Source organism: Pseudophryne corroboree, chromosome 7 (assembly GCF_028390025.1).
Source record: "Pseudophryne corroboree isolate aPseCor3 chromosome 7, aPseCor3.hap2, whole genome shotgun sequence".
In the NCBI taxonomy this organism is placed as follows: domain Eukaryota; kingdom Metazoa; phylum Chordata; class Amphibia; order Anura; family Myobatrachidae; genus Pseudophryne; species Pseudophryne corroboree.
In genome coordinates this window covers 39,757,750-39,770,091 of record NC_086450.1, presented here as the reverse complement: position 1 = coordinate 39,770,091, position 12,342 = coordinate 39,757,750, and the positions used below count along the sequence as shown (strand labels likewise).

Genomic DNA, 12,342 nt, shown 5'->3' with positions numbered 1-12,342 from the left:
GCAAAATTGAAAAGACAGAGAAGGGATTGGCACTGGCGCAAGGTAACCTTCCCACCTGCCCTCTCAATCCCCTCACGCAATTTGACAACTTTGTCTACAGCCGCAGAATCTATTTCTATGCGTAGATACGAGAGGCAAGTGCAGGGACCTTCACATTTTTCTGGGGTGATTGAAACCCCAAACTTGGAAAAGAGTGCTTTCAAGAAGAACAGCAATCGTGCACACCTGTCAGAATGGGCAGGCCCCATGCACAGGAAATCATCCAGATAGTGGGTGACTCCCGTTTCACCCGTCACAGCGCAAACGCACCAATGAAGAACTAAAGACCTTGAAAAAAGCGCAGGAGACAGCTGTCAATGTAAAATCCGTCGTCCAGCTAAAAGCCCATGAAACTAAACGAATCAGGGTGCAATGGCAACAGATGAAATGCAGACTCAATATCAACTTTTCCCAACCGCGCATGAGAGCCCGCAGCCCTGACTAATTTCAGAGCATCGTCAAACGACTGATACGTAACAGAGTACAGCACCTCTGGGATAGCGTCAGTAACTGACGCGCTTTGCGGGTGAGACAGGTGCTGGATTAGCCTACTGTATATTTTCTCAGGATTTTCTTAGTGACCACCCCAACAGGGGACAATAATAAATTAGGCAAAGAGGGTTCAGCAAAGGGGCCGTCCATGCGACCCAGCTGCACTTCCTTGGCCACCTTCTCTTTCAGGACGTGAGGAACATCCCTAGCCGAGCACAAATTCCGAGGAGTAGATAAAGGGACCCTGCCAATAATGGGAAGGCGAAAACCCACTCTAAAACCCTCCAGCAAGAATTCACCCTGAGAGTGACCAACTGAGCCTTTTGCGCATGGCGTCAACCCAGGTGGGAGAAGGGGCTTTACTTAGAGCCGTTAACACTGGAGGATCTGCCGCCTAATTCCGAACCAGCAGGCTTGGGGCATTCCTTTGCTGGATGTGCCGCTCCACAATGCAGGCAGCCGTGCTGAAAACAACATTTTGAACCGGATCCGCAATTGGCGTTGTTAAAGGTGAAACAAAGACCGTTGGACCTTTTGCCTGGGTTGGTGGAACGAAAGGAACCCCAATCGTTCGCTCTCACAGGCTTGGCAGGGAAGTCCACTGTATGCTCGAAGGAGCTCTGCATAACCTCCAACCAAACCTCGACATCCTTCACTCCGAAGGCTATGACGCGCAGACCGTGCTACTTCCGCCTTACTTCCTCATCATACCGGATCCATGCAACATACCATGAATCATGTACAGGTGTCGCACGATGTTCATGGCCTCCTCCGGGCGCGTCTCCAGATAACAGGCTGAGAAGGTGTAGAACACACTGAGCCAGTTAACATAGGACCGATAGGCATCCTCACCTATCCCACTCTTTTTCTTAGCAGCCACCAAAGCCTTGTGGGTCTTAGATGTCAAAGCTAAGACATCCACGTACTTCCCACTTTTGATACGATCCCGTATCCATGGGCGGAGACCGCGCAAAACCTTGGTGTAAGGGCAACACACTATATCACTGGGGCTGTCCTCTTCCGGACTACTGCTACTGCCGCTGTTCCTATGGCGGCGCGAACGCTTACCACGTTTGCGGGAACGCCCGTGCCTGCAGCGCTTACCCTTTGAGCGAGCTGCATGCTGAATGCCATTCACGTCCTCAGCTGCGCCAACCTCCTGACCCTGTTCCCAGTCACCATCAGTCCCACCTGATGAAGAGGCTTGTGAATCCTGTCTTGGCCCGGCCGATGAGGAAGCCTGCTTGCTGTCACCAGAATCGCTCTCCACCATGTCTATCAGATCTGCAACACAAGAGGAAACAAAAGGCGCCTGCGAAGAGCCGGTCAGTGGGTTATTGGGAGATGCCGGCGCGCCCTACCCACTGGCAACCACTGGATGCGGTCCGGAAGAAGCACCCGCAGCTGCGCACAACGCCATCAGTTGTGTGTCTAGGGGGGTCAAGGCAGAGCGCAAATCGCCACCCTGACCCAATTCAAAGTCCCAATTACTGAAAGAAGAAACACTGTAACTGCCCCCGGGTCCCTAGCTGGAGGTGTGAGGGCGGCAGGGCCAGCCACAGGAGCAGCCGGGAGTGCAGGGCCACTAATAGGAGATTCCCCACTGGCAAGGGGCCGAGCACCGCCATCCTGAAATGGAAGCCCCCGAGCTGGGTGCCTATCCCTACACCTAGGAGCCGTCTGAAGCAGGTGTGCATCGGCCGGAGGGTGCACAGCTCGACGTGGGAGTATCCCAATCAGGCCGACCCAGAGCGGCCACTGATGCCATAGCACATGCTGCTGGAGACTGCGATGTATAGGGAGGCGAGAGCACCCCCTGACCAGGAGCTACTGTCGCGCGCCTCCTGCCACGCTCAGCCCGAGCTCGGGTATCAGCGTGACAGGGAGGATAAACTAGCTACCATCATATCATTAGCCCCAATATCCCATGTGGACCTCCCAAGGGTTAAATCCCCAACAGAATTGTGGACTAAGCCGCTGGAGGCAGACACAGCAGGACCTCCAGGAGCTAAGACAAGCTGGGCACGTGTGCGCACCCCCGCCGCAGCCCCGACTCGCGTACCACGTGTAGCAGCGGGAGCTGAAGCGGAGGCAGAGGGGGCGCTAGATGAGGAAGCCAAAGCCATGCAGCGACGTCCAGAGCGCATCGCGGTTCCCCCGGTGCCAGCTGTTGTGAGACCGCCGGAGATCACCCCTATGTGCGCCCCCGAATCAGCAGCTCCGCGTGACCCCACAGAGAAAGGGGCCGGAGGCGGGACTGCCACCGGGCAGGAGTATGGAAGGCGGCGGCGAGCAGAGGCTCCGGTGAGGCGGCTGCATCACCAAGGTAGCGGGCAGGGGGGGGCCGCCTGTCTGCGTGGGTGAGCAGCCATCGCACAGTCAAACAAAGAGGGGACAGTAAAAGAAAAGAGAATGGAAATAAGGAGAAGAAAGGAGTAGAGAAAGGGGGAGATATAGGAAAAAATACAGTAGTAGAGCAAAACTAGAGCAAAAAACTGCAAAAATAGGTACAAGATAGGTACCCACAGTGCAGCAGTGTGACCTCCTCAGGGGATATCCAAAAGAGGAAGAGGAATACTCCTTCCTCCACAAAATGTCCTCTAGCTCCTCCCTAAACACTCCCACTATTCTAATAGCCTCCTGCTCCAAACTGTTAACTGTTTGCTTACCTAACTACATTGTGCAAGGATCATACAATCCTACTACCTTGAAGTTTACGATCACTTGCGCTATTTAGCCCTCGCTCTTCATTCTGTTTATTTTTATGCTTGGATTCTCCCCCTCCACACACACACACACACACACACACACAGTATTTGTGATCTGAGGCCGTGGACTGAGCTCTTGAGCCAGCCGGTCTTCCAGATGGCTACAAACTGTCCCAGCACTTACATATGCCTTTCCCCGTGCGCTGGCTAACATTATTCTGAATAAAAAAATACCAGTCTATGTAACAATAGTTGAAAAAATAATAAGCCTGTATTTCATTCCTCAAGGCAAATTAAAATGTCCTGGTCGCAGGGGATTCACATGTAGCTAATGTCACAGAAAGTATATGGTTTCTGTGCCGTCTCTCTCAAAGTCCTAATAGTAGCCATAAATTCGTAATCAAAGTAAGCATTTTGCTGCCAGAGTAAAGTAATAACACCATTTGCAAACTGTAATGCGCTTGTCATTGGCAGCCCTTGAAATCCATCTACAGCTTCTGCATACTCCTCCAACAACTGTCATAATGTATCACATCCAAAAAGGCTTGTTTGGATGTTTATCAAGTCCTGGGCATCTCTCCTAATGAAAGCTAGGAGGCTTGCTCATTTCATTCTATTTCATATAAACAAACAACATTATCATGTTTTAGATATCTGTTCCGTTGGCATGCTGGAGCCCTGTTGAGTTGTCCTTTTAGCTTGTCAGTTTAAGAGCCAAGAGAGTCTGGAGAAGACGTCCAGTCACAAAAGAATCTGGTTCCACAGCTCACTTTAAATATTTAGATACAGTGTCCCGGGGAGAAGAATGTATTGAAGATTCCCCCAGTTAATATTCACAGGCGAGCTAATAGAGAAGCACTTGCTTCATTTTCAGACATCTTTTTAATTATTTACTGAGGCAGAATACATTTTTAGAAATCAGTGAGAGGAAGAAACTGACTTTTGGGATGAGAAAGTGTCAAATATTTTGATGGCATGTTGGTCACATTATAAGGGAATAGTTGTGGAGAAATAAGAAGGTATTCAAACAGGCAGCTTCAGCATAAAAGTGAAGGTGTCCATCAAGATGTGTGTTTGCAGCTGAGACTGCCGTACCTGGATGTTACCATCTTAATCCGTTTTTGCTTTTTTCTAGATATTTTGTTGAATTTCCGGACAACGTACGTCAGCAAGTCTGGTCAGGTGGTGTACGACCCTCGCTCTGTTTGTGTGCACTATGCAACCACCTGGTTCTTTGTGGATCTCATTGCGGCCCTCCCCTTTGATCTGCTCTATGCATTTAGTGTCAATGTGGTAAGTGGACTTGGAGGTCTTTTGTACCTCCACACAAACCTTACATGATACATCTCCAGCAACCTATGGGACAAGAGTATTTTATTTTCATAGGTTTCAAGAGCATTCTAGATTGTACTGAGCCATTTATTGCTTGAAATGAAATGTTCCCTAAGGAAGAGGAGAATAACGTTGGTACTAGTCGTAGACCAATTAAAGAATGGAAGTCAATGAAGCATGTACTTTAACTCACATTTTTTATGTTCAACATTGCTGTTTCTTCTGCCATTGACCAGATTTAGGGGAAGATGTTACAAACCTTCCATTAATGACAAGTGGAGGTGTTGCCCATAGTAACCAATCAGATTCTAGTTAACATTTACTAGTACATCATATAAGGTTATAGCTGAATCTCATTGGTTGCTATGAGCAACTTCTCATCTTGTGCTCCTTTAGAAGGCTTGCTACATATCCAATATCTATAATGATGATGATGATGATGATGATGATGATAATAATGATAATAATAAAATTACTTATATAGCACCTTTCTCCTAATAGGACTCAAAGTGCTTTACATTTGCCTCTACAACACATAATACTAAATAAGGTTAACAAGAGACATTAGTGAAACGCGTGAGTAGGCAGCCAAGTCTTGAGTCTGTTTTTGAGGGATCCTAGAGTGGAGGACTCTTGAACTGTGCAGGGAAGCGAGTTCCATAGAGGCAGAGCCACAAAGCTAAAAGCTTGATCCCAGATGAATTGTGACATTTTTCAGGTTCATTGTGTTATCCCAAACAGGGCCAAGTGCTAGGCACTTTAGTAGAGCAACAGTGGACGGCAGGCCACACTTGAATGCTCATCTAGTAACTCCATGATATACTTCTTTAAATGCTTTCACTAATGTTTTGCTCTGGTTTTCTTCCTCAGTATTTTGGAGTTCATCTGTTGAAGACAGTCCGGCTATTGCGACTTCTTCGTTTGCTCCAGAAGTTGGATCGTTATTCTCAGTACAGTGCAGTGGTGCTGACTCTTCTCATGTCCATGTTTGCGTTGCTTGCCCACTGGATGGCCTGTGTTTGGTACTTTATTGGACAGAAAGAGATTGAAGTCAACGAGATCGGTGAGTCGTACCATCCTAGCATAAGACGCAACAACTTTACTCAACAAACATAGAACGTTCAACATGGTTTTTCAATCACAAAAACATTAGATTGAGTAATTTAAGCAATTGGTCTTCCCTTTTCCTGTTTACTTCTTGCCCACAGAACCTAAAGAATTTTTGGTCTTTTGCCCTTAGAGGCTATGTATCAAGCAGTGAAAAGAGTGGGAAGTTGTCCAGAGAAACCAATCTGCTTTGAGGTCGCATTTATCAAGTACATTCTACAAGATGATAGGTAGCAGCTGATTAATGGGTCCACTAAGTGGCACCTGACGGAGCAATTCATTACTGATATGATGTTCCATCATTTTGATGGGCCGGGATCTCGGCCGCCAGAATGCCGGCAGGGGGGAAAGCGCAACGAAAACCCTTGTGGGCTCAGTGGCTCACTGCGCTCGCCACATGTTCTATTCCCACTCTATAGGTGTCGTGGACACCAACGAGTGGGAATAGTCCCTGTATGTCGGCAATCCGGCTGTTGGCATTTGAAATGGTCGGGATTCCGGTGTCGGTATCCTGACCGCTGGGATTCTGACCACCTGCAACATGATTACATCCCGGTGTCAGTCTGTTAACTTTCTATCTAGACACTGCTGACCTGTCATCCGGATACCGGTATAGTTTGCGCACCACATTGTACAGTAAATATTCAATTGGAACAGACTGATACTTCTCAACTACACTGTCACGCTTTATTGAGTGTGTAGAATTGTTTTTACTCTGAGGTGGGAGCAGTGACTTTATATCTGAAACAAACAACCCTGCTCCAAAGCAAAAGGGGCAAATACATTTATTTTTTTCATATGCAGGACAAATACTGGCTGCTTTAGCGTGTAGCCCACACACACACTGGAGGACAGCTTCATTTTTATACTGCACTTTAGAATAGAGTTTGATTAGAATCTCTGCACATGTTACATCTGCCCCACATGCATGGGGATGTACTAAGCCTGGTGGAGTGAGATAAAGTACCGGCCAATCAGCTCTAATTGCCATGTTTCAGACTGTGGGGCAGATGTATTAACCCGTAGAAGGCATAAGGAAGTGATAAACCAGTGATAAAGCAGTGTTACTGTAAGTGCAAGGTGATAATGCACCAACCAATCAGCTCCTGACTGTTAATTTACATATGGGAGCTGATTGGCTGGTGCCTTTATCACCTTGCACATATCACTGGTTTATCACTTCCTTATGCCTTCTCCAGGTTACTACATCTGCCCCTTTGTTTGGAAAATAACAGCTAGGAGCTGAGTGGTTGGTAGTTTATCTCTCTCCATGTTGTCACTATCCGAGGTTTAGTACATCTGCCCCTGTACAGTACATATCACATTGAAACAGCAAGTCCAGCCCCAAACTGTCAGCAGTAGGAATTTTTACTTAGATTTTTATGGTTTGAAGGCAATGAGACACAGTGACGCCGAGGGAAGGGGGGGGGGGGGGACGACTAATTACCCGGTCCTGATAGAGGGGCCCAGCTCCACTGCTCGCCGATCACCCCCTTTACCTGTCAGCATTGCCTGCAGTTAGTGTAGGGAGGCAGCAGCAGCAGCAGCCACCTCTGTCTGTGTGGGATGGGGGTAGCGTTCGCACTGATCGTGCGACCCTCCTGATCTGCTCCTGGCTGGAGTGCACAACAGCGCCCCCCTTTAGGGCACGCGGCGCCGTTTTGCGGTGCCTTACTTACTATTTTTAATTAAATTATTTTTGTGAGGAGCTGTGGCCACACTCCCTTGTGTTAGGCCACGCCCCCATTACCCGAGCCCGGCCTTACTGTCTACAGCAGGGCTGGCCAAACCGGTCCTCGAGATCTACCCACATTTTCCAGACCACCTAGCTAGTCCACAGGTGTAGTCATTACTAATTAAGATGTGCTGCATTCATTCCTAACTGACAATTCTACAGATGTCCAGGAGGCCTGGAAAACATGAACTGTTGGTAGATCTTGAGGACCGGTTTGGCCAGCCCTGGTCTACAGCCTTGGTGAGACCGTGAGACATAGAGTGCATGAATAAGTGGAGTGGGTTGTCAAAATAAAGTGCACCTGTCTTATAATGTTACCTGTTTTATTGCCTGTGACTTATTTCAGAGGTTCTCAAACGAGGTTCTCAAGGCAACCCAACGGTCCAGGTTTTAAGTACATCCATGCTTTGCTACAGGTGACTTAATTAGTGCCTCAGTTAATTTGATTTAACCATCTGTACTGAGCCAAGGATATACTGAAAACCTGCAACGGTCCAGGTTTTAAGTACATCCATGCTTTGCCACAGGTGACTTAATTAGTGCCTCAGCTAATTTGATTTAACCATCTGTACTGAGCCAGGGATATACTGAAAACCTGCACCGTTGCGGTACGTTTGAGAACCTCTGACTTATTTGGTGATGATTTGTCAGGATAAAGTTGTAACACCTCTTATTGTATTATACATTGCATTAATATAAAAGACAATTTTCAGCTGCAATCTCTGTCTTGGATATTGGTTATATCCACGCCTCTTTCTAGTCAGCTATTTATCAGTATTTATACATGATAATTAATCAGTAGATAAATGTCAGTAGACCTATCTCTGGAACGGTTCAATCAATAAGCATGCATATGTAATGAAGTGTGGGCCCTTATCAATAGTTATATATGAGATAACGTGACAAGTAAGCTATATCATTATTCAGTGCTTCTAATGGCTAATCTCTGGGGGGGACAGGGTGTCTTTTTGAATACGGTTTGATTAGTTAGTGGTGCAGTCACATTAGTAGCAATGTATCAGAAGGCGTATTATTGTAGTATGCAGCAACCAAAGATATAAAACAAGTACCATTGCTCTAGGCATCAATACGTAGTGTCATAGGGTGGTCATTGCACGGCAGTGGTGTTGAGCTTCAGTTATAATCTTTCTTGTGTTGCGATAACCATATCTGGCACTAAAGGTGCCCATAGATACTGAAGTTTTTTCACTACTTAAGTCTCGGCAAGTATTGCTTATATGTCATGTCTATGTAGTTATTACATATAGTATAATGACTCTAACCTAGTTGCTGTATTGAAAAACACTTGTTAAAAGCTAAAGGCAAAGCAGATCTTTGTACTTTGTCCGTGATTTAAACACATGGGCCCTCATTCCGACTTGATCGCACGTAGCAACTTTTTGCTGCTCGTGCGATCAACTTGACGCCGCCTATGGGGGAGTGTATTTTAGCATAGCAGGGTTGCGATCGCTTGTGTAGCCCTGGTATGCTAAAAAGTTTCCTGCAAAACAAGACCAGGGTCAGGATACCTGTGCAACGGATCCAGCGACGAAGGTCCCGGGATTGACGTCAGACATCCGCCCTCCAAACGCTTGGACACGCCTGCGTTCTCCTCACCACGCCTGGAAAACGGTCAGTTGACGTCCCAGAACGCCTATCGCCTGTCAGTCTTCTTGCGATTGCCGCTGCCATCACTTTCTCAGCTGGCGGCGGAGAATGGTCATGTGCAGGATTCCACTAGAGAATGGCCATGTGCAGGATTCCACTAGAGAATGGCCATGTGCAGGAGTCCACTAGAGAATGGTCATGTGCAGGAGTCCACTAGAGAATGGCCATGTGCAGGATTCCACTAGAGAATGGCCATGTGCAGGATTCCACTAGAGAATGGCCATGTGCAGGAGTCCACTAGAGAATGGCCATGTGCAGGATTCCACTAGAGAATGGCCATGTGCAGGATTCCACTAGAGAATAGCCATGTGCAGGAGTCCACTAGAGAATGGCGAGTCCACTAGAGAATGGCCATGTGCAGGAGTCCACTAGAGAATGGCCATGTGCAGGATTCCACTAGAGAATAGCCATGTGCAGGAGTCCACTGGAGAATGGCCATGTGCAGGAGTCCACTGGAGAATGGTCATGTGCAGGATTCCACTAGAGAATGGCCATGTGCAGGATTCCACTAGAGAATGGCCATGTGCAGGAGTCCACTAGAGAATGGCCATGTGCAGGATTCCACTAGAGAATGGCCATGTGCAGGATTCCACTAGAGAATGGCGAGTCCACTAGAGAATGGCCATGTGCAGGAGTCCACTAGAGAATGGCCATGTGCAGGAGTCCACTAGAGAATGGCCATGTGCAGGATTCCACTAGAGAATAGCCATGTGCAGGAGTCCACTACAGAATGGCGAGTCCACTAGAGAATGGCCATGTGCAGGAGTCCACTAGAGAATGGCGAGTCCACTAGAGAATGGCCATGTGCAGGAGTCCACTAGAGAATGGCCATGTGCAGGATTCCACTAGAGAATAGCCATGTGCAGGAGTCCACTGGAGAATGGCCATGTGCAGGAGTCCACTGGAGAATGGCCATGTGCAGGATTCCACTAGAGAATGGCCATGTGCAGGATTCCACTAGAGAATGGCCATGTGCAGGAGTCCACTAGAGAATGGCAATGTGCAGGATTCCACTAGAGAATGGCCATGTGCAGGATTCCATTTGGGAATGGCCATGTGCAGGATTCCACTAGAGAATGGCCATGTGCAGGATTCCACTAGAGAATGGCCATGTGCAGGATTCCACTAGAGAATGGCCATGTGCAGGATTCCACTAGAGAATGGCCATGTGCAGGATTCCACTAGAGAATGGCCATGTGCAGGATTCCACTAGAGAATGGCCGTGTGCAGGAGTCCACTAGAGAATGGGCGTGTGCAGGATTCCACTAGAGAATGGCCATGTGCAGGATTCCACTAGAGAATGGCCATGTGCAGGATTCCACTAGAGAATGGCCATGTGCAGGATTCCACTAGAGAATGGCCATGTGCAGGATTCCACTAGAGAATGGCCATGTGCAGGATTCCATTTGGGAATGCCCACATGTATGAGACTTTAGAGGACATTTAAGTAAAAATTAGTTGCCAGTTATTTTCCCACTGACATTGCAATATTTGTTTTTGAACATCACTAATTAATAGATCATCAAAGTTAATAAATGAATGCACTTGCAGTGGGGCAGATGAAATTAGAAAAGGCCACATAACAATTCTGGGAAAAGATACCTAGAACAATCCCTTGATATATTTTATTTGTATTATTACACGTTAGGGAATCAAAGTAGTTACATAACCGAGTCAATCATATTGTGCACAGGGAAAGCTATTATTACATTTTAATGTCCATGTACAAACGCACAATAATATATTTATGGATTTTTTTTAGATAAAGCGTACTAACGCCTGTGGCATTGATCCATGACATCTGGAGAAAATATCCTCCTGCTGCCTGATATAAAGTCAATAGCTGTTTGAATTTTATGGCCCAACTCTGCATGAACTTGAAAGTAGAACAAAGTCACAAATTAGAAAGGGTTAGAAAAAAGTCCCAATATATATTTAAATGGCCAAGCTAATCCTACTCCCTTACAGCAGAGCGGCTATCAGTCCCACTCACACAGCTGCACCGAGTCTGCAATTATGCCAAAACCAGCTTCAAACAGCAGACTAAAGCAGCGATGGCTATGTTTGAAGGCTCTCAGGGAGGGCACATCTGAAGTCTACAGAATAGAAACATTAGCATTCCCGTATAGTAACAGCGGCTGGAGGCAATGTCAGCAGGGGTGGAACTGTCTTGGCAACTGCATTCTGGATCTTAAAGGCCTGTTGCATGTTTCAGATAGATTGGTTGTTTTAATGTCCACCACGTTTGTTTCTGCTTTCATTAATGGTGATCAAATCTCTGTCCTTCAACAGTGATGTCACCATGGCTAGTGGGTACAAGTCTTACCTATAGTGCCCTGCCCTGTGGCAGATGTCCTGAAACTTGGTACAAACCTTTAGTATATCTTAATGAGTAAATATAGCATAATGATATGTTGTAACATGGCTGATCGTACTGCCAGTCTGCATTTTTAGGTAAGATGGGGAAATATTCTTTTTGTTCTTCTCGTAGTAAGTGAGCCAAATGTTGTTCTTTTCATAGTAAGTGAGCCAAATGTTGTTCTTCCCGTAATAAGTGAGCCAAATGTTGTTCTTCCCATTAGTAGGTGAGTTAAATGATGTTCTTCCCATATGAAGCAAACCAAATGTTCTTCCCGTAGTATGTGAGCCAAATGTTGTTCTTCCCATTAGTAAGTGAGCCAAATGTTGTTCTTCCCGTAGTAAGTGAGCCAAATGTTGTTCTTCCCATTTGTAAGCTAGCCAAATGTTGTTCTGCCCGTAGTAAGTGAGCCAAATGTTGTTCTTCCCATAGTAAGTGAGCCAAATGTTGTTCTTCTCGTAGTAAGTGAGCCATATGTTGTTCTTGCCATATTAAGCGAGCCAAATGTTGTTCTTCCCATTAGTAAGTGAGTCAAATGATGTTCTTCCCATATGAAGCAAACCAAATGTTCTTCCCGTTGTATGTGAGCCAAATGTTGATCTTGCCGTATTAAGCGAGCCAAATGTTGTTCTTCCCATTAGTAAGTGAGCCAAATGTTGTTCTGCCTGTAGTAAGTGAGCCAAATGATGTTCTAGCCGTATTAATCAAGCCAAGTGTTGTTCTTGCCGTATTAAGTGAGCCAAATGTTGTTCTTCCCTTAGTAAGCGAGCCAAATGTTGTTCTTCCCATAGTAAGCAAGCCAAATGTTGTTCTTCCCATAGTAAGCGAGCCAAATGTTGTTCTTCCCTTAGTAAGCGAGCCAAATGTTGTTCTTCCCATAGTAAGCGAGCCAATTGTTGTTC

The 12,342-nt window shown here is 46.5% G+C and overlaps 1 protein-coding gene across 3 annotated transcripts in view; it reads left to right on the top strand.

Moving 5' to 3' along the window:
• Positions 1 to 12,342, top strand: part of LOC134944473 (potassium voltage-gated channel subfamily H member 8-like) — an 834,050-nt gene that overhangs the window by 710,084 nt on the left and 111,624 nt on the right. For all 3 annotated transcript variants that reach the window (XM_063933056.1, XM_063933055.1, XM_063933057.1), the window contains exons 6-7: positions 4,375 to 4,532; positions 5,442 to 5,634. In XM_063933056.1, coding sequence (XP_063789126.1) covers positions 4,375 to 4,532; positions 5,442 to 5,634 — 351 coding nt within the window. The remainder of the gene's footprint in view (positions 1 to 4,374; positions 4,533 to 5,441; positions 5,635 to 12,342) is intronic.